We start from the raw sequence: 23,695 nt of genomic DNA on the forward strand, positions 1-23,695 counted from the left end.
TTTACTCTGCTGGATCTTAAAGAGATGTAGACTGGATTGAAATATGGAGACAAAACACTGCAAATTAAAGTTAATTCTGTAACATGTGATGCACCTGCAAAGGCCATGGTAAAATGCATAAAAATTAGTTCTGGCTACTATGGCTGTGACAGGTGCACACAGAAAGGCATTTATTTTCGGAGGATGACATACCCACAGGTAAAAAACTTGACTCTCAGAACTGACAAAGACTGTTGCGAGATTATTAACGGCGCAAGTCAAAGTGGTCAGTCAACAGCTAAACAGACTCAAGGATTCAATTCCAGACTGCTTTGCTCGCAAGCCACAGGGACTGGATGACCTTTGGAAGGCAACAGAGTTCAGACAGTTCCTACTCTACACTGGGAAAATTGTTCTGAGAAGAATCCTACATAAAGAAAAGTACACACACTTCATGGCCTTCAGTGTTGCTATGTGCATTTTGGTTTCTCCGGAACTTTCTTCAATCCACAGCACATATGCTCATGCTTTACTCAGCTTCTTTGTGGAGCAGGGAAGGGTTATGTATGGGGATACATTTCTTGTGTATAATGTTCACCTCACCGCTGATGCTGAACAACACGGATGCCTTGACAACTGTAGTGCTTTTAAGTTTGAGAACTACTTACAACAACTAAAGAAGATGGTGCGTTCAGGGAGGCATCCACTTGTGCAAATAGCAAAAAGAGTCCAAGAACGCACCATTAGAGCTGCTCCCTGCCAGCAGAGCATTAAAATGAGACGGCCCAGCAATGCCTTCATACTTGGTGATCGGACATGCTGTGCGGTAGTTAGCAAAGATGATGCCTCTGACAGTTACCTATGCAGTGTGTTTCAGCATCTGCAGCCTTATACTCAGAGTCCTTGTGACTCCAGATTGTATGGGACTTTTCGCACCTCAATAAGGAGTGCAAGAATGCGTACCATCACAAAGAGCAGTCTTGTTAAGAGAGCAATCATAATTGAAGAGGACTATGGCAATAGAGTTGTTCTTGCTATCTTGCACAGCCTATAGTTAGTATACACAGCCAATGTTCACTAACTGTACTATTACAAGCTCTGTCTGATCTACATTGCCTCAGTCATCTGGGGGAGAGTAACTCAAGACACTGAATAGTGTCAATGTTTCTATTTTTTTTATTCGCAGGATTCACAGCGTTATTATGTTGTTAAGTTTTTGAAAGATAACATTGTCGAAGTCGCTCCGGAGCAGTGGGTGGAGGGGTGAGATTATCTGTTAAATTGCTTAAAGGTCCCATGACATGCTACTTTTTGTAGGCTTTAATATAGGCCATAGTGGTCCCTAGTACTGTATCTGAAATCTTTTTTCAAAAATTCAGCCTTGCTGCAGAATTATAGCCACTACAATACTGTCACAGAATGAGCTTCCTTCAAACGGCCCCTATTGGTGTCTGTGACTTTAAATTTTAATGAGGATGAAAAAGGCGGGGCAAGGTGGTGGGTGGGCGTGGCCTTTACTATCTTGCGGCAAAGGTAACGTGCATGTTTACCGGTATGTCTGGATCATATTGCAATGGCACGAAGACACATTGAAGCATTTCAGTTTGACCCAGAATCCGATCCAGATGGAGAAGCAACGGATGAAGAAGTTGCAACTCAGCGCCTCCAGAAGGATGTTTCCGAATGGTTAGTTAAAAATATTATGTCTATATGATACTTTGTTAGGATGTCTGATTATCATGTAAGTTAAAGCTAATCTGCTTTTGCCTTTTCATGTTTCTCTGATTTGTGATGATTTTAAAGCTGTGTTAGCATCTATATCAGTAAATATTCTAGTTTAGAGAAGAGGGTTTTTTTAAATGTAAAAATTCTCCCTTCATATCATGAAGTCACGTTACACAAGATATATAAAGCCTATATATTTATGTGCGCGCAGGAGTAAATAATTTTGTTGTGTAACATTATGTACATAGTTGTTGGTGAAATGTTTTCCACAGACATGCAAAACTTTGGGAAGCTGTGTCGGCGCTTTTCCGGAGAAAATGAAATCATTCCACTGGTTCTTCTGTGGCATGTACGAAGGAAGTAAAAAAAGGCTTCGTTGCTCATCTCTACATCCTATTACTGAGCAATTATTGTGTTTCCTTCGCTCAAAAGCCATGATGCCCCTCCTCGTCGCGTAGACAAATTGAAGTCGCGCTCACACACATGTGTGCCTCACACCTGGCTCTATTTAAATTCTTTCTCTGGGCGGGCAAAGCAGAAAAAGGGGAGTTACCATGGGAGTTAACAATTTATCCTTGCAACGTCACAAAGAGACGGGTCCAGATCAGCCTGTTTGATTCTCCGTTTTCTCCAAGTCAGAGAAAGATAGAAAATGCTCAATTTACACCGAATGGACTTTTTAGAAAATTTGGGACCATATATAGGCTAGGTGAACTCATATTAATGTTAAAAAAACTCACAAAATGAAAATTTCATGTCAGGGGACCTTTAACCTTTATAAAAAAATAGATGGATAAATATTTTGGTTTAACTGTGTGTCATATCTTGCAGGTTCTGTATTGCTACTGGCCAAAATATGTGAGCGCAGGAATGATTAAGAAAGGAGACAGGCCTGACAAAATGTCATGGACAATGTACAAGATTACAATCTTCTCATCCACTGGTAAAATATTTCATCACTCTATCCCGCCTCTTGAGTATTTGGTTATTATGAGGCTCTGGTCAATATTATGAAAGCTCCTCTTCCAACTGTATGTACTTGTTTACCCATGGAAGTATTCCTAGCTGAATTAATACTTACACCGATCAGCCATAACATTATGACCAATATGCCTAATATTGTGTAGGTCCCCCTTTTTCTGCCAAGACAGCCCTGACCCGTCGAGGCATGGACTCCACTAGACCTTTATGTCAGCACTAGCATTAACCTTTCAGCAATTGGAGCTACAGTAGCCCGTCTGTTGTATCGGACCACAAGGCCCAGTCTTCGCTCCCCACGTACATCAATGAGCCTTTGCCACCCATGACTTTGTCATCGGTTCACAGTTTTTCCTTCCTTGAACCCCTTTTGATTAGTACTGACCACTGCAGTCTGGGAACATCCAACAAGGGCTGCAGTTTTGGAGATGATCTTATCCAGTCGTCTAGCCATCACAACTTGGCCCTATTCAATGTCGCTCAGATCTTTACACTTGACCATTTTTCGAACACATCAACTTTGAGGACAGAATGTTCACTTGCTGCCTAATATATCCCACCCACTGACAGATGCCATGATTACGAGATTATCAGTGTTATTCACTTTACCTGCCAGTGGTCATAATGTTATGGCTGATCGGTGTATACTCAGTTGACACAGTTGTGTTGCCAGTGTTCAAAGGAACGTAATTATGACAATGTTTTTAATTTCTCTTACAGACAATTACTCTCTGGCAGTACAACGAGCAAAAAGAGGTCTGGAAACGTCCAATGTTGAATCTGATGAAGAACTGGAGAAAAGGCCAGTAACTAAACTAGTCAGATTCCATGTACAGCCAGATGGTGAGGAATTCTAAACTTTTCTTAACCCCTTGTATACCTTATGTAGATAGATGGAAGGATAATATGAGAATGAACTTTTTTTGCAATTGTCCTTTGCAAGACGATAATGGATATGAAGCACTCCAGAAAAGAAAAAAAAAGAACCCATGCAGTCCCAGCCTGCATTGCCCCAGCTTCCCACAACCCCTATTGGTAAGCTTCTTTTATTGGCCAATAGATCATTTAATTAGTAATCAGCTGGTGAATGTCAGTTTGACACAGATTCATGTTGTTGGAAAAATAGCTTACAGAAAATACAAGAACTTGTCACTGTAGAAATAGTAACAAATATTTATCTAAACAGTAAGGTAATTCTTTAATTTTTTTCTTCTAATTGTAACGTCATATGCCTGTGCTTTGGATAAAACCCCACAAGGTATACCCATCCTTTCAACATTTCTAGCTTGATTAACAAGCCTAGTTGCAAGTTTCAATAACTTTTAAACGGTTAGGTTGGGCCAGCTGCTGTACCAACAGTATTGAATGGGCAAAGTAGATTGTATTTTTTGCCATTGCAGTCTCAAAGTCACATTCATCTGTGGTATTTTCTGAAGTTCCAGATGCAGAGGACTTGAGTCTATGTTCCACCTCAAGCCCTGGAGACAGTAAGTATGTGGTGGCAGCTTTATTGGGTAAACAAGTTATTTAAATTAGGAAATGTTTTATAGCTTTCCAAACATTTCAAACAGACACAAGAGAGTATACATCGGTTTCAGAAAGTATTGACCTCCTCACATTCTCCACAATAGTTTCTTCGCAATGTGTCTGCACACAAGACCTCAGTAAAATCATATATATTTTGTAACTCTGGTCAATGAAAGGAGTACCTGTCAGAAGGACAACTGCATGATTGAACGTAGGGAGTTTAATAGGGGAGTGATCAGGGAACACAGGTGTCTCAGCTTATAATTATTATAACATATAGACATTTTTTATTTGACATTGTTTTTTTTACTTGTGTTTTCTCAGTTATTCCAACTGGCACACGTGGAGATGACCAAGAATGTGCATCAGAATCAGGTAACTTCAGCCATCACGATATTGATCTGGAAATAAAATTGAGTTTTTTTTTATAGTGTTCTGACTATTTAAATAGTCATTTAATTTAGGTTTTATTTGATTGGTTAAGATGCATCTTGTGACTTAGGTTAGAGGTCGTGGTGGCCATCTTAATTTTCACTTCACAACAGCAGTGATGCAGCAGCAGATGTCTCTCTGATAAAATATATATTGTTCTGTTATTTCATGCCAAAGAGGCCATCGTCTGTAAGTTTGTTTATTTAAAATCATATATGCTAAAAAAAGGAGTATTTCATAGGATTTAAGAAAACATTTGCTGTACATTTTCAAAGAAGATTATCTCTATTTCATATATTCACACTAGATTGTGTTTCTTCTTATAATTTTCCTTTATTAATACTTAATGTACATTTTCTGTTTGTATTGTAGTTTCACAAATAATGACGTTGTGGGACTGAAGATTTCAAAGTAAAACACCGAAAAATAACTTCTTTGGTTTCGACTTTTTCTTCAACCCTCATCCTGTTTAACTATCTGTTGAAGTGTAACTTACTTGCATCAGGGACAGAATAGGTAGATTGTATATAATTCCATATTTTTGCCACAGAGCTCCCAACGCTGCACAATGAGTCCTCTGATGAAACTCCCACTGGTCACATTCAAGGTATCTCTGTCACGTCCCGTCTCCTGTTTTGTTCTATGGGTGGTATTTCTAGTTTGGGGTTTTCAACTTCTTTCATCTGCGCTATATGCATGGATCAGCAACTGTCTCACAGATGATATATGGTTAGCAAATACTCATTTGTTACACATCAGGGCTTTGTTACACATAATTCCTGCTTATCACAATGTTGTACGACAGCACCTCTTGCAGCTAAACAGTTTATTTGGTCTTTGTTTTTGAGGTCTTCAAGTGATGGAGAGGAGAATCATGTTGCAACTGGAGATGATCCGTACGGAGTTCAGGACTGCTCTGAGCCATGTGATGGAGGCCATAGAGGCCAGAATGCCGAAGGAGTCAGAATCCCTGGGACAGACTGAAATGCTGCAATACCCTGCAAGGACTCCTGAAGAATTGAACAAAGTCTGTGAAAGACTGATAGACGCCCACTTTCGAAAGAAAATGGTAAAGATGGATATATATATATAATTGAAACTATTATAAAAAATATATACAGTGCCAGTCAGAAGTTTGGACACTTACCCATTCACTTGATTTCGGAGTCATGTCTCCGCAAATGTGTGATGTCCAATGTATCGCCAGCAGAATGCCCTGTTTGACTCTGACAATGGCGATACACTGTAGCGTTTCGGTTTGCGACTTTGTTGTCTTTAGGCTACATTTTCACAGAGTTTGGAGAAACCTCATGCCGTACCATGTATGACTAGCTCTTTTAGCTGAAGACCACATAAATGAATGTCCATCTGCTTTATCAGATCAGACACATGACCCTCTGCTATGGCCATGACTTGGGGTCGGGGATTAGGAGAATGCTAAGGAACATTGAAACCGAGGAGCTGTGGGCAGGCTACTCGTTGAAGGGCAGGAAGCAGAAGAGGGCCTTTAGTTTATATTATTTCGTTGTGGAAGATTTTGTTGGAATATCAACAATGAGGCATTCCTAGAGGGGGAGTCTCAACCTTCCATGTTTTTTTAAATAGTTGCCAGACTCAGGGTCTTCAACCTTTTCTTGTCCAGGGACCCCCACCCGATTATTCCTCCCTAGCCATTTATTTAAGGTCTGTTTTGCAAAAGAGTGGCAGGGAAGAATTCTGAGAATATAATGTACCACACAGATTTAAGATGGCACTTTTATTTTTACAGTAAAGTGTGTTTTAAGAAAAATAATGATTACTGTAGGATTATTCATATTAATGTGAGCACAAGACATGGAGTATTTACATATTATACTTCTTGATATCAAATAATGTTCATAGCACACAATATTCCTGTTTCCTGTAATTGTGTGTAATGGGTGTTGGATGACAGGGGTACAAGGTGGTACTATGCCTAGGTTCATTCACTGTACATGGTTGAGCTAATATTTTGTGTAGCCTAAGATCCTCAAATTGATATACTGTTAAGCAATACCTCTGCTCCATTTCCTCTAAGTTCCATTATATCTGTTATGAGGTTACACACTGCACAGTTTTGCAGTGTGTAACCGCACTGCAGTGTTCCGTTTTTTAGAGTAATTCTCTCAGTCAATGCTGGCTGAACCTGCCCCTGAGAAAATATTACATACAAATAATTTGATAACCCCATAATCAAAAAACCTATTCCCATATAACTGTATGTAACATTAAATGTAATTTTGTCACTTTATGGCTTTTTAAATAAAATAAAAATTTTGAACAATATAGGTGCTGCCTTGAAAGCCTACCCGAAGGCCACCTACCAGGCTATAGACGAAAAGATAGTTGACACTCTCAAGCATGCACCTGCTCGGCTAAAGAATAAGGGAAAGGTATGACTGAAAATTACAATATATATTTTTTAATGGCTCTGTGTGTGTTGTTATGGAAATTTTGAACTAAGGTGCATTTGAGAAATGTCTGTCTTTCCATTGGCTGATATGTAAATATGTCCTTTATTGTGATTATTCAAGTCTTTATTCACTGAGGTCAAGGGAGGTTCCAATACATTGTATACCAAACCATACATGCAGCAGACTCCGAAACAGTAGGTCAACATCCGTTCTCATACAATTTCTAGACATTTGTTCTAACATGATTGGTTCAAGACATTTTGTATACTCTGATGATTGTGACACCAAAAGAGAAAAAGAAATAGAATTTCCATCATAGCAGTACTAACGTTTAGTATGTTAAACATTTAGCATTTTATCTCAGCTTTTTTCTAAGATTTGTTTTGCATTTACAGTACATTTTAACATGTAAAGATGTAATACAAGACAGATGTTGCTTGTAATATATATAAAGACTGAGTTTTAGATTTGATGCTTGTGTGGTTTGCAAGTTTCATTAACTTGCAAACCCATCTTAATAATAATGTTCTAAAGACAGAATCTTTGATTTGTTGTATACTCCTATGGCTGATATATATATTTGTATTACCCAAATTGGTAAGTTTAATTGGCTTTCCATTGAGAGGGTCACTTGTGTTATTTTGCACCATAAGGAACATTTCTAATCTTGAACAGGTTGTGACATTCAGTACATTTGTAAGACCTTAAAGGAATGTTACGAAATGTCTCAGTTACGTTTCTTGTACTTTGTGAAAACGTTATTTTAGGTCATCCTCATAACGTTATTTTCAGTACCAATATGGGACGTAATCGTGTGTATGTTCAGGTAATTATTATAACGTTACTAAATAACGCCATTAGGCCTTTCAGAGGCCCCCTCATTTCTACGTCCTGAATATACATGGGACGTATCTTTCGTCAGTTGACACCACAGGTACGAACAGACAACGTTTCACAAATACGTAACCATTACATTTTGGAGACTACAAAACCGTTGAGGTCACGTCAAGGAACGTAATTGACTACATCATTTTAAGTAATCCTCATAACGTTACTTACAGTACCAGTAGGGAACGTAATCATGTGCACGTTCAGGCACCTTTTATAACGTTAATAAATAACGTCATTAGGCCATTCAGAGGCCCCCACATTTCTACGTCCTGGACAGACTTGGGACGTAACTTTCGTCAGCTGACACCACAGGTACGTACAGACGACGTTTCACTAATACTTTTTGGAGACTACAAAGCCATTGAGGTCACCTCGAGGAACGTAATTGACAACATAATTTTATGTAATCCCATAACGTTACTTACAGTACCAATAGGGAACGTAATCATGTGCACGTTCAGGCAACTTTATAACGTTACTAAATAACGTTATTAGGCCTTTCGGAGGCCCCCACATTTCTACGTCCTGGACAGACTTGAGACGTAACTTTCGTCAGCTGACACCACAGGTACGTACAGGCGACGGTACTTAACCGTGACTTTGTGGAGACTAAAATAACTTTGAGGTCACGTCCTGGGACGTAATTTTGTTAGCTGGGGTCTTACTATGCCAACACACAAGGACGTTGCAAGATTTTGGGAAGGCTGTTGCCTTTGACCTTTGAATTCATGAAAAACCCTATGTATAGATATAGTATAGAATGGCACCCGCCAAAGTGGCTAGTAAGAGTGACTGCATTACACCCCACAGCCAAATTCTACCCGCATTTGGCGAGTGGGCAGGTGCCAATGTCAAGCCCTGCACCTACCGGACAAGACCCATAGTCTGACCGGAGGAGCAATCGGGTGACTAAATCTTCCAAGCGGTTGATCCGTTCCTCTAACAGCTGTCATAGCTCCGCCGTCATAAAAAAAAATCACTCTAAAATACTAAAGAACTATGCTGAGGTCCTCTTTCAAAAATAACATGAAATTGTAAAAATATTATTACAACAAATATAGAACAAAAGTGAAACAAAGGTAAAAGATTAAAAGAAAATTAAAAAGTAAGAAAAGGAAAAAAAGGATGGCAAATACCAGGAAGCAGGAGTGTTGTGTTATGCAACTAACAGGCATGAAAGGAAAATATTTTTTGTAAAAACTGTTTTAGAAAAATTCTGAACATGTAATAACTCAGACCTTTGATAATATAGCGTGGTGTTACAGTTGCTATCAACCGATGTATGATGAAATGTGGAATAAAATAAAAATACATTTTGTTGAAGTAATCCCTGAATCATGGAATGATAATCAACTCTTTCGTCCTAACAGACATAATCTCTTAGTTTTGGATGATATGCTGTTTGCAGGTAGTGAACATCCTGAAATTGCCAGAGCTTTTACTCAATATACACCATCAAAACTTATTTGTGATGTATTTGGTACAAAATGTGTTTCACCTGGGTAAAAATTGCCGTACCATTAGCTTGAACTCCAATTACATGGTTTTGTTTAAAAATCCTAGAGACAAACTGCAGATCAACACTCTTGCACAACAGATGTATCTAGGGCGGCAAGTCTATTTCACGTAAAGTTACGAAGATGCTTCAAAAGAGGCATTTTCCTATTTACTGGTGGACCTTAAACCTTCTACACCAGAACAAGACTCAGAACAGGTTTGTTTCCATGGGAGTGGCCAACAGTTTAGGTCCCAAAGAAAAAGTAAACATGTCTGCATGTTTAAAAATAAATGTGCCCTTCATGAGAGCCCTAGTCGTAGCCAGTCCTAAAGAACGCAGGTCTGCCTTGAGACACTGTTCTTCAGATCTTATTTAGGCTCTTTGTGAGAATGCTTTGAACGTTCTCAAAGGGCACATCCCACTCAGCCAGGAACAATTAGAAAAATTAAAGAGGCAAAAGGCAGCTATCAAGCTATTTGCCGATAAAAGGATGTATTTGCCGACGTGAAGGATGTATTGAACATGAAAGGAATGTACACAAGGCAAAAAATACTTGCAACTCTTGCAAAGGTATTTGTCTTTGTTGAAACAAGATGAAAATAACACGGGACAATTGATCCTCTCCCTACCAGAAAAGGAGGATATATAGCCCCTTTTTCCAGGGAGCTTACGGGATCATGCCATAGATGAAGATGCTGTTATGAGTGACATGTTCGAGCATACTCCAGCATGTAGCCAAAACATTTTTATATATAAATTGAATAACAAAGGAATCAAATGGAAGAACTGGCCGAAATGACAAGTGTGAATTAATCAGTAATGGTAAAATTTTAAGAGGCTCTAATATAATAGACTTGATCAAAAATGTAGCTGCCTCACACAAGATATCTGAAGATAGAAGACCTCTAGGATGGACCCGTTTTCTTGAAACCATAGCTGACCTCAATTTTACCTTTGGCAGGTGTGGATAATTATAAAATGTGTCAACAGATACAAAATATAAAATCGGTTCCCTCCAAAATACACTAATTTGAATGGAAGAATACATAAGACTGGTTACAATTTTCAGAATAAATACACAATCAATAAAAATACATTTGACAAAAAATACATTTATGGCCTTCTTTAAACATCTGTCTTGAACATGCACACTGAGAATAAGGATTTAAAGGGAGTACATTTAAACACTTTGGATATTTTCTAACAAAACAATCTACCATGACATTACTTCTTAAATCATCATCAACATCTTCATATGAAAGCCCCCTGGCTCTTTGACAGAGATAGAAAATACAATGATGACCACAGGTTGTAGAAAATTCATCCTGTACATGTTTAATGCTGTAATATATCTTGAATCCATTTCTGATGGAATATTTTTTTTAGATTTGGGAAAATTAGAAAATCCCAGTGGAAACCCATTGGAATTGAAAAAAGTTGTGATTTTTCTGCCTTCTTCCTCTTCTAAAGTCACGGCGAGCCAGGCATGTTTTTTGGATGGGTATTAACAATGAACATAGCAGGTCTATTACTACAAGTCCATACTCCGTGGAACTGCTTTCCGACCATTTGTTGGAGAAAACTCGATCTCTTGGGTGTTCATCTTTGTTTTATTTAATAATAATCCTTCAGGAGTTGTCTTCAATAGGCAAGGCCAGATCTTTTAAATGTCTCCCCGTAGCCAGGTATAGATTATAAAAATAGGTTGGAAGGCCTTAGTGGGAATTTGATGTCCGTCCTGACAAAGGGCTACATACTCTGCATTGAAATTACAGATATTGAAGGGCTTTTTATCAAAACTGCCGGTGCAGGCTTCGTGATCTACCAGTCCAAAAACAATGTAGCGGGTTAGCGATCCCAAAAACAGGTTGTCCTGACTGGAAATTCAAGAACTTCTGGGTATGCAGAATGTTTTCATGGTAATTCTTTGAAGCGTCTAAAGGGCATTTCCTTTCATTAAAGCCTGAGAATGGTCGGAGATACAGAATTTTTTTTCACAAGCAGCTAGGCACTCAGTACTTTTAAACTAAAATCTCAGATGGCTGCATACATCAAACAAAATGTATCTTTTGCTCTTGATAACTTGATTCTTAAATCAATGGCATTTAGGAGAAAACACTCTTGAAAGAAAATGTCATAATGCATTGCTACCAAGAGTCCCACTCTTTGGGAATTTCTTGTGTAACCAGATTGAGCTATCAGCCCCCTATTTGTAGCCGGTTGAATGGGTGCAGGGTCAACGGACTCCATACCGCCTCCTCTATCTTTGTTAAAAAAGAAGGCAGAAAATTGCTTGTTTAGTGTGTCTACAGAGTAATTTTGTAAACATTCCATTATTGCCCTGTAAGAGTAGGTAGAGCTGCTTTGAATGATGAGTCGATCTCCTAATGTCACGTCCACTTGTGAAAAGATGGTGGCCAGAGGATAATTAATGAGAGCCACCTTGGCATCCGCTTTAATATTGCTGCCATCTTTCTTAGTCACTTTGATGCTGATGTGTAGCAGAGTGTTATTCAGGTCCAAGTATAGGGCTGTAAGGGCCGAGATCGGCATGATCTCAACATATTTGCACTATCTATTGAAAATTGAGTCATGGGGGCTGAAAAAAGTTTGAGCTCTGTTTTTATTGCTTCAGTTGACATTCAATGTAAAAGAGCAATTTTTTTCGTTTTACAGACCTCCTACATATTCGTTTTACAGACCTCCTACCTTTGCGACGCTTCTGACTTACTGAGTTTATTTTAACCGCTTACCTTGGCTTTTTAGAGGGAGGTATTCCGACACCTGGCAATACTAAAACCTCTCTTCATGAATGGTATCCCCATATTACGAAATATACCGCCTACCCCTGAACAATACGTCATCTGGGTGCCATAATAACCTATGGACTCCATTCCCTACTTGATCAACGTAATAAGATATGTACCGGTTAGGATCAAGATGTGGATTGTATAACATCTTTAATTATGTAAGGAAGATTGGACTGGTCGAAAGTGGAGTTTAACAATCACTTTACCCCAATCGAACACTATATGTTTATTCTGATCCATCTTAATCTCAATCTGTATGTTTCCAATATATTTCTTGGTAGGATTGCACGATATTGGAAATAACTGTCATTGCTATATTTAGTTTTTCTGCGATATGAAAAAACAGAGGATATGAAAAAACAGAGGATGTTCTCAGAAAGAGCGAAAAATAGTTGCGTGATGGCATTACATACCGCTTGTCAAGCGACCGGATAATGTTTTTAAAACCCTCTTTGGTAACCATGTTAATTGGTACCATGCCTTTTGGTGACGTAAAATGTTATTGAAACTGTGATTTTTCTCTGCCGTTTGGAACCTTTCTTGTATGGTGTTTTTGCTTTGGACGACATTGAGATGCTTTGCACTTGTCATATGAAGATTAGTGGTGCAGCCTTAAATGATCAAACAAATTGGTCGTGTAGCCTCGTGTTGTGGCAACAATTGCAATGCACTCTTGACAAAGTACCTGTTTTTGGTCAACATCATCCTGTCTTTAGCCGAAATATTTCGCTCATTATTTCGTCACGTGCAAGCAGAGTCTGCACGTCAACCACGTGCAGCAACGAACTCCGTGTTTAAAATAATAATTATAATTAACTGTGTATCCAATAACCCGTAAATCTGAGTAAATTACGTTATATCAGACAGATAGTGTGGCCGCCCATAATTAACAGTGATAATTTCTCTGTCTGTTCCCTCTATATGAACTGTCTGTAGGAGTGGCACAAAGCTGTATGTAATATCCATATACACAAACATGTTATAAAATCTGGCGTGTATGTCTACAGGCAACAGGTTCAAATTATCTTTTGTTTCCAGCCATCTGTCAGAGCGCATCCCTAATATGTAAGCTAAACTGCCTCGAGTCTTGATAGCTGTCTGGCACAATTTGTATTCTCTATTGAATATCGTCATAACACATTCTTAATCTTCTTATTTAAGGCCAGGTTCATCCCATAGACAACCGCTCGACGAGGCCTACCTCCCTGCTTCCCCTGTAGCTCTATCGGTTTTGCTATATTAGTTGTGAAATTTGAACTTTTGTTGATATTTCACCAGAGGCATTGCTGGGCAGAGTCCGATAAAAACCTGAGGTATCCATGATCTACTAAATCACTTGTGAACAACTTGCTCTAGTGGTTGTTATTTTATCCGGTTGCAACCAATACATCTGACTTTAGGACCCAGCTATTGAAGTTTTCCGGCCAGTTATTCCACCTGACAAATACATGTATTTCTCCTTTCTTTTGATTCAAAATCTCATCTACATGAAAAACGTTGTCTTTAGTGAACTTTTTGAAGCTTTTATTCATAAAAGGTACCCTCGATAGACTCTCAATCATATTCGCTTATAAACAGGCGGTATACATGGTACACATTCTGTCACTGTAAATAGTCAGAGTAACCTTGTTCATATTTCTTTATCAAAAACACCTCGCAATTTTGAGACACAAACAATATAATCTTTTTTTTATTTAAAAACAATGGTTTTCTTATTATGAAGGGGAAACCGAAAGTGTGTTCTCGGATGTTAGTTGTGACGGTGCCATACCTATGCTCTTGTGATAGCAGTCTAACTTTTTGCCAGGTCTTGAATCACATCGACATATCGACATGTGTTATGAGCTGTAAAATACTGCCCCATCCTTTCCTTCAAAGTCCTGTTATAACGTTTAATAACAAACGCTTTTAAATCTGACCCCATGGCAAAATGTATGATATTGTGCATCAGTTTTTTAAACGTACGATTACAGAACTCCTTTCCAGATTCCATTGGCACTTTCTTGGGAATCCCACTCTCTTTCAAAATAGATGCAAAAGCCCTGGTTACTTCCGTGCAGCTCTTATTTTTTATCACTCTTACAAAAGATACTTTGGAGAAGATGTCTATTACCTGGACATGCGCTGGCTTGAGCAGGGGGACGTTGCGTGTGCTGCAGGATTTTAATCCATGACGGCGTAGTGTGTTACTAATGGTTTTCTTTGAGAATGTGGTGCCAGCTCTCTTCAGGTCATTGACCAGGTCCTGCCGTGTAGTTCTGGGCTGATCCCTCACCTTCCTTATTATCATTGACGCCCCACGAGTTGAGATCTTGCATGGAGCCCCAGACAGAGGGAGATTGACCGTCATCCATTTTCTAATAATTGCGCCAACAGTTGTTGCCTTCTCACCAAGCTGCTTGCCTATTGCCCTGTAGCCCATCCCAGCCTTGTGCAGGTCTACAATTTTATCCCTGATGTCCTTACACAGCTCTCTGGTCTTGGCCATTGTGGACCTGCACAAGGCTGGGATGTTTATAGAATGTGATTTTCTGGATTTTCTTTTTCTCATTTTGTCTCTCATAGTTGAAGTGTACCTATGATGAGATGTACAGGCCTCTTTCATCTCACAATTGGTGGCTGACTAAATACTTTTTTGTCCCACTGTATCATAATGGTGCTGTAACAGCTATAAATGTCACAGATGTTAAGAAATGTGGCAAAATTAAATTATGTACTTTGCCCTTCAGATGCCAAATGGTGTTTTGGAGGAGGTTTGTGTAGAGCTTATTCTCTCAGATGGAGATACTGCCTACCAGAACCTCTCCTTACAATGGAAATCCTTGTGGTGATCACTCAGGAGTTCAGAAAGCAGGCCCATTTCACCTGACTGGAGAGTAAGTAGTCAAAGCAAATGTACTTCCCGTTCAGGTACCAATCAACACTTGTCTTATTATGCTCATTGTAATGATTCACTTTCTTGTCTTGGTTTATGTGTGGTTAATGTGAAGAAAATGCCCCAGGTTATAAGGGAGGAAACTTGTGTGCCATTTGAAGTACTAATTTGCAGAAAGTGCAATGGCTTCTTTAAACATTGTGTGTGGTATACAGGGAATGGGAAGTGTGGGGTTTTGCAGGGATATTATACAGATCCCTCCTTTCCCGGACAGTGCCCAGCATGCCAGTTTTATGTCAGGAAAGTGTATGTTACATGGCCGATACAGATTAGCTTGAGTCTTTTTTTGCGTATTTGTGGTCTTTGTGAGCCACCCATGTGGAGTTTATCAGGGCAATAATGTCAAATGTATTTTCTACAATTGGATTAAATGTTATCAAGCCATCTTTTAGCTTATCCTGTACTCTGGTCATCAATCCTTCCCTGTAAGAGTTTGCACAGGCTCTCAGTAGTGCTCACAGTAGTGCATAATGAAAGACTATCATATCTGTGCAAAACAGGCTGCAGAATGCAGATATTTAACTGAAATTCCCACATGCTGTTTCCCAAAATGACATATTGCAGCTTTAATGTTTGGTTGTGCTTTTGAGGACAGTACCTGAGAGGGAGAGTTGGCAAGTTCCATCTTTCCATCTTGACTTTTTTCCTTGGCTTGTCGAGCTGCCTCCTTATACTCTGCAAACTTCTCTGCAAACTGGAAAGAGGCAGTGGTCAACTTTTAGTTCTTTTACAAGATGTGTGTTGTCATTTTGGTGTACACATTTCCACACATACAACAAACACACCTGTATATTGGGAGGAAAAGTAGTTGTCGATAGTGACCAAATGCCAAAGTCTGATTGAAAGTCTGCCACTTGAGCTATGGAATGGAGGCCTCCTCCCATAGTTCCTCTGTAAAAATGCTAATTATGTAGGTCAACCCTTATAATAATGTGAGTGTGCTGACATGCACATACATAGACTCGTGGTAAAATAATCACAGCATGAGCAAAAAGATTAAACACATTCAAAGACATGCTGAGAAAACATGGCACTTAATATACACTGAACAAAATTATAAATGCAACACTTGTTTTTGCCCCCATTTATCATGAGCTGAACTCAAAGATCTAAGACTTTCTCTATGTACACAAGAGGCCTATTTCTCTCAAATATTGTCCACAAATCTGTCTAAATCTGTGTTAGTGAGCACTTCTCCTTTGCCGAGATAATCCATCCACCTCACAGGTGTGGCATATCAGGATGCTGATTAGACAGCATGATTATTGCACAGATGTGCCTTATGCTGGCCACAATAAAAGGCCACTCTAAAATGTGTAGTTTCACTGTATTGGGGGGGTCCGAAAACCATTCAGTATCTGGTGTAACCACCATCTGGTGTAACCACCAGTTGATCATGTTGTTCATTGTGGCCTGTGGAATGTTGGTCAACTTGAGCAAAATGAGGTGATAGACATGAGGTGATAGACATGAGGTTGTAGATGAATGGCACAACAATGGGCCTCAGGATCTCATCACGGTATCTCTGAGCATTCAAAATGCCGTCAATAAAATGTGATTATAATTTCGTTCAGTGTATTAACTAAATGATTTTATTATCAAGCATGATATTATTATTGTCACATCAAATGCAAGAATCTTCATGAAAATATACACTCACCTAAAGGATTATTAGGAACACCTGTTCAATTTCTCATTAATGCAATTATCTAATCAACCAATCACATGGCAGTTGCTTCAATGTATTTAAGGGTGTGGTCCTGGTCAAGACAATCTCCTGAACTCCAAACTGAATGTCAGAATGGGAAAGAAAGGTGATTTAAGCAATTTTGAGCGTGGCATGGTTGTTGGTGCCAGACGGGCTGGTCTGAGCATTTCACAATCTGCTCAGTTACTGGGATTTTCACGCACAACCATTTCTAGGGTTTACAAAGAATGGTGTGAACAGGGAAAAACATCCAGTATGCGGCAGTCCTGTGGGCGAAAATGCCTTGTTGATGCTAGAGGTCAGAAAAGAATGGGCCGACTGATTCAAGCAGATAGAAGAGCAACTTTGACTGAAATAACCACTCGTTACAACCGAGGTATGCAGCAAAGCATTTGTGAAGCCACAACACGCACAACCTTGAGGCGGATGGGCTACTACAGCAGAAGACCCCACCGGGTACCACTCATCTCCACTACAAACAGGAAAAAGAGGCTACAATTTGCACAAGCTCACCAAAATTGGACAGTTGAAGACTGGAAGAATGTTGCCTGGTCTGATGAGTCTCGATTTCTGTTGAGACTTTCAGATGGTAGAGTCAGAATTTGGCGTAAACAGAATGAGAACATGGATCCATCATGCCTTGTTACCACTGTGCAGGCTGGTGGTGGTGGTGTAATGGTGTGGGGGATGTTTTCTTGGCACACTTTAGGCCCCTTAGTGCCAATTGGGCATCGTTTAAATGCCACGGCCTACCTGAGCATTGTTTCTGACCATGTCCATCCCTTAATGACCACCACGTACCCATCCTCGGATGGCTACTTCCAGCAGGATAATGCACCATGTCACAAAGCTCGAATCAATTCAAATTGGTTTCTTGAACATGACAATGAGTTCACTGTACTGAAATGGCCCCCACAGTCACCAGATCTCAACCCAATAGAGCATCTTTGGGATGTGGTGGAACAGGAGCTTCGTGCCCTGGATGTGCATCCCACAAATCTCCATCAACTGCAAGATGCTATCTTATCAATATGGGCCAACATTTCCAAAGAATGCTTTCAGCACCTTGTTGAATCAATGCCACGTAGAATTAAGGCAGTTCTGAAGGCGAAAGGGGGTCAAACACAGTATTAGTATGGTGTTCCTAATAATCCTTTAGGTGTGTGTATGATATTCATAGTAATATTTTGATAACTATAGTAAAAAGTAATGATGTATGTAGCATCCTATTTATGTAAACAGCAATTGCTTCAGCTCTGGTCTCACATCACGTGCAAAACTGTGGTGCAAATCAATATTCTGATGATTTGATATTTACATATAATACTTCTGTATAATACACTTTGTTTTTTTTCAGTTTGGACTATTGGACTTTAGCGTCACCGGTAGGCTAACAATGTAGTCCTCAATATAGTGGGAGAGAAACTGTACATTTATTTGTAACAATGTAAAAAGTCCTATTAGCTAGATTGAAAACCAGCACTATTTTGAAACCAGTACTAGTTTCAGTGCAAAATGCATAGAAAACCTCCTGTTTTAATACCTGTGTACGTGTGGACTAGGCCTCAGTCCAGGCCAGTAGACTTCAGACCAATTGGCCCCATAAGGACAGTGAGAAAAATGTTAACGTTGGATCCTGATTAATATGGAATTGGTCCCCACTTTGTAGCTACAACAGCCGCCACTCATCTGGGAAGGTAGTTCACATGATATGGGAGTGTATCTGTGAGAATTTGTGCCCATTCAGACAAAATAGCATTTGTGACGTCAGGCACAGGTGTTAGACGAGAAGAACACCAACTCATCAAACAAATGTCTTTATGGACCCAACTTTATGCACAGGGGCAGAATCATGCTGAAACAGGAAAAGCCTTCCCCAAACTGTTGCCACAAAGTTGGATGCACCCACATTTCTAAAATGTCTTTGTATCCTGCAGCATTAAGATGACCCTTCACTGGAGCTAAGGAGCCTATTCCAAACCCTGAAACACAGCCCCAGACCATTATCCTTCTTCCACCAAATATTACAGTAGGCCTTATGCATTTCAGTAGTTAGCGTTCTACTGGCATCTGCCACACCCAGATTCATCCATCAGCCTGCCAGTTAGTGAAGCATGATTCATCACTGCAGAGAACACGTTTCCACTGTTTCAGAGTCCAGTGGTGGTGTGCTCCAGCCACCTGCCACTCCAGCCGAAGCTTGGCATTGTGTAAGTTGATGTGAAGCTTGTGTAGAACTGCTTGGCCCAAGACATACATTTTGTGATTCTCCCAATACACTGCTCTTGGGCTTATGTTGCTTCCAGAGGCAGTTTGGAACTCTGTGGTTAGTGATGCAGCAGATTATAGAACTCAGCAGCCCCGCTCTGTGTGTTTGCGTGGTCTACCACTTTGAGGATGGGCTGTTATTGATCCTAGACTCTTCCAAATGATTATAGCACTTACAATTGACTGGGGCCGATCAAGTAGAGCAGAAATTTCACAAACTGACTTGTGGCAAAGGTTGAATCCTATGACAGTGGCATGTTTAAAGTCACTGAGGTGGTCTGTATGACCCATTATACTGTAAATGTTTGTCTATGGAGTTCTCATGACTATGTGCTGGGTTTTATGCACCTGTGAGCAATACGTGTGGCTGAAAAACCTGAACTAAATAATTAATGGGGGAGTCCCCATACTTTTGGCCATATAATGTACCTCAAGCTTACTCAGAATAAGGAATGGTTTGCAAAGTAGCCTATATTCCTCATATTGAAAAAGGTTTGATTGTATATCTCCAGTGAAATTGTTATAGAAATGCTACCTCAATCCTTCGTCCTTGCGCGGATGGCTTTCCTTAAGTTAACTTAGCCGAGCTCAAACCAGACATGCGACAAGTAGAGGCAGACATGCGACAACAAAGAGGAATGCTAAAATAACCAGTCCTCATCCAACTGCAGTTCATAGCTAATGTGAATTACATGACTATTACTATCATCAGGACATTTTCTCCTTATAAGATAATTTCGGATTCAGACATAATTTTTAATATTTTCCCACTGATCCAAAATCTGTCTTCATTTAGTGTGATCTGAGGATCAAGTACATAATGTTTTATTCAACCTAATCTCTGATAAATCAGATCAAATACATTTCTGTAAAAACCTCTACCATGCTACACAAACCAACTGGTCTTAGTGTCAATGATATGACCTTTGTTTTACTAGTGGAGTACTGATTAAGAATCTATAACCAATGTTATTTTTTTTAAATCATGAAGATGTTATTGACTGTAACTTTGAGGACATTATGGTTCTGGGTATTGTGTGTATATGTTTATTTCTGTGTGTGTGTATATGTGCATGAACATCTTGTCTCACAGTAAGACTGCTGTGTGCCTCCCCCAGTTCACAACAGCTGAATCATACTGCAGAGGAAAGAAACACACGCCCACATACACACACTGGCACACACACAAAGGGCCTTATTCAGGCTAAACGTGGAAGTGTTACCCTGAAGGAAGAGCGAGAGAACCATGTAGAATAGAGAGCGACAAAGAGAGGAGAGAGGGAAGATGGAGAAGGAGGCACAGAGGGGAACTCCACAATTCAGGAGAAGGTAGGTGGTAGGAAAACCCCAACTTTAACACTAGGACTGCTAAATGCCTACAGGAATTGGCATTTGAGTTTGTAATTAAAATAAAACTGCCATTTTTAAAGCTACACCCTTCTCCTTCCATGATTTTTCTTAAATAAGCATATATTACATTGTTCCGTTATTAGAATTCTAAACTCACAAACAGAAAACTATTTACAGACTATTTACCAGTTTTCCAACTTAATCGGCCAATAACCCACGGTACTTAGCGATGGTACCCAGGCCAATTATCGTACCCAGGCGCATTTGACAAGAACACTCTTGACAGGCTGGAAAGTTGGGTAGAACTCAATTCTTGTCTAGATGGCCAGAGTTACTTTGTCATCATTGGCAATCATGAAACTGATAGGGAGGCTATGACATGCAGAGTTCCCCAGGGATCAGTTCTCAGACAGCTTCTGTTTAATATCTATATGATACCTCTTGGCCAAATTCTACAGAAAAACATTAACTTACATAGCTATGCAGATGATACTCAAATATATATGTCTCTCAAACCATATAACAGCTCAATAGACTTACTGTGTCACTGTATAGAGCACATAAATACCTGGATGAATGAAAATTGTCTACAACTAATCCAAAATAAAACAGATTATTGTTTTTGACAACATAATTAAGAGAAATAGTATTAGTAAAGAGCTGGATTCTCAGGCTATAAAAACCAGAGACCAAGTGCATAAACTTGATGTTGTGATAGACTTAGACCTCACATTCAACAGTCATATCAAAGCGGTCACCAAAACAGAATTCTATCATCTTAAAAATATAACCAGAATCAAGGGCTTGGTGGCCCAAAAAGACCAAGAGAAGCTCATCAATGCTTTTATCTCTAGTAGGGTTGACTACCGTAATGGCCTTTTAACTGGACTCCTCAAAAAGACTGTAAAACAGCTGGAGCTCATTCAGAATGCTGCTGCTAGAATGTTAACCAGGACCAAGAGAACAGAGCACATTACCCCGGTTCTTACATCTTTGTACTAGCTTCCAGTCAGTTACAGAATAGATTTTAAAGTGGTGCTTTTAGTCTATAAATCACTAAATGGTTAAGGCCTCGAATACATTTCTGATATGTTTGAAGAGTACAAACCGAGCAGGGCTCTTAGATCCATGAACTCAGGTCAGCTAGTAGAGCCCAGAGTCCAAACTAAACATGGCAAAGCTGTGTTTAGCAGCTATGCTTCCCACAACTGGAAGAAACTACCGGAAGATCTTAGACGTGCCCCAAATGTATACATTTTTTAAAGACACTTCTCTTTTCTCACGCGTATGAAACAAGCGCCTAAACCTAACCACACAGTATAGTCTTACAGCTTTTATAGATTCCTCTTGGAATATATAATGGAATCTAGCAGTTATGTTTTTATTTTTTTTATTCTATTTTCTTATTTGATGTTTTAATATTATGATGTTTTATTGTTTTTATTCTATTGTATTTTTATATTTATATGTTTCTTTGTAAAGCACATTGAATTGTTTCTGTGTATGAATTGTGCTATATAATACAACTTGCTTGCTTGCTAATCACCCCTTACTGAATGCATGACGTTAGTGGATGAATGTGCGAAACTCCCAGATGAATGATATGAGTCTGGGTTGAATTTGAATGAATTTACAAATGAAATACAAGATTTCCATGACCATTCCATTATTGAATTAGGCTAGCATTGAAACATAATACAAATGATATAGGTTACTTGGCAATTCAACATACAGCTCTGGATAAAATTAAGAGACCACTGCAAAACTATCAGTTTCTCTGGTTTTACTGTTCATAGGTATGTGTTTGAGAAATATATACAGTTTTGTTTTATTCTATAAACTGCTGACAACATTACTCCCAAATTCCAAATAAAAATAATGCCATTTAGAGTATTTATTTGTAGAAAATAACAAATGAAATGCATTGTTTTCAGACCTCAAATAATGAAAAGAAAACAAATCTATTTCATTTTTCAACAACAAAATAGTAATGTTTATAGGAAGTTCAGAAATCTATATGTTTGGTGGAATAACCCTGACTTTTAATCACAGCTTTCATGCGTGCTCTCCACCAGTCTGTCACATTGCTGTTGGGTGACTTGATGCCACTCCTGGCACAACAATTCAAGTAGCTTGGCTTTGTTTGATGGCTTGTGAACATCCATCTTCCTCTTGATAAAATTCCAGAGGTTTTCAATGGGGTTCAGGTCTGGAGATCGGGCTGGCCATGACAGGGTCTTGATCTGGTGGTCCTCCATCCACACCTTGATTGACCTGGCTATGTGGCATGAAAAAACGTTTTTAGATTTGGGGAACATTGTCAGAGCAGAAGGAGCAGAAGGTGTTCTTCCAGGATAACCTTGTACTTGGCTTGATTCATGTATCCTTCACAAAGACACATCTGCCCGATTTCAGCCTTGCTGAAGCATCCCCAGATCATCACCGATCCTCCACCAAATTTCACAGTGGGTGCGAGACAGTGTGGCTTGTAGGCCTCTCCAGATCTCTGTCTAACCATTAGACGACCAGGTGTTGGGAAAAGCTGAACATTTGACACGTCAGAGAAGATGACTTTACTCCTTTCCTCTATGGTCCAATCCTTATGGTCTTTTGCAAACTTCAGCCTGGCTCTTCTTTGCTTCTCAATGAAGTTTTTTTTTCTAGCTTTGCACAACTTCAGTCCTGCCCCTAGGAGCCTGTTTCGAACCGTTCTCACCATGCACTTCATCCCAGCTGCTGTTTGCCATTCTTTTTGTAGGTCACTTGATGTCTTCCTACGGTTGTCGAGTGACATTCGAATAAGTTGATTGTCATCTCGGTCAGTCCTTTTCGCCCCCTGCCATTCTCTTGCTTGCTTATATTTTCAACTCTTTTGTCATGCTGAAGTACTTTTTTTATTCAAATGACCTTTGAGGTACTACTTGCACAAATTTTGCCATCCAGCTGGTCCTATTGCTAGAGGATAGTGATGACCACAGCAGTGGTTTTTATACTTTTCCTTGTTCAATTAGATTTGGTTCTGGTAATCACCTAATCAGTTTCATTAAGTAAAATAAGGTGTGTGTTGGAATTTAACAGACACTGGAATGGAATGACTGCCATACATGTAGAGATGCAGATTTAAGAAAAATTAGGAGTGGTATCTAATTTCCTGTTTTTGCT

The 23,695-nt window shown here is 39.4% G+C and overlaps 1 protein-coding gene and 1 long non-coding RNA gene across 10 annotated transcripts in view; one reads left to right on the forward strand and one right to left on the reverse strand.

Moving 5' to 3' along the window:
- Positions 1 to 23,695, reverse strand: part of homer1b (homer scaffold protein 1b) — a 198,745-nt gene that overhangs the window by 64,003 nt on the left and 111,047 nt on the right. For all 9 annotated transcript variants that reach the window (XM_010902459.3, XM_020044810.3, XM_034296250.1 and 6 more), the window contains one exon: positions 15,806 to 15,901. In XM_010902459.3, the coding sequence (XP_010900761.2) occupies positions 15,806 to 15,901 (96 nt within the window). The remainder of the gene's footprint in view (positions 1 to 15,805; positions 15,902 to 23,695) is intronic.
- Positions 4,755 to 7,386, forward strand: LOC109615493. The gene is made up of 5 exons (XR_004576659.1): positions 4,755 to 4,830; positions 5,014 to 5,052; positions 5,192 to 5,248; positions 5,490 to 5,710; positions 6,949 to 7,386. It is a non-coding gene; the product is annotated as an uncharacterized LOC109615493 (long non-coding RNA).

This window comes from Esox lucius, chromosome 13, assembly GCF_011004845.1.
Source record: "Esox lucius isolate fEsoLuc1 chromosome 13, fEsoLuc1.pri, whole genome shotgun sequence".
In the NCBI taxonomy this organism is placed as follows: Eukaryota; Metazoa; Chordata; class Actinopteri; order Esociformes; family Esocidae; genus Esox; species Esox lucius.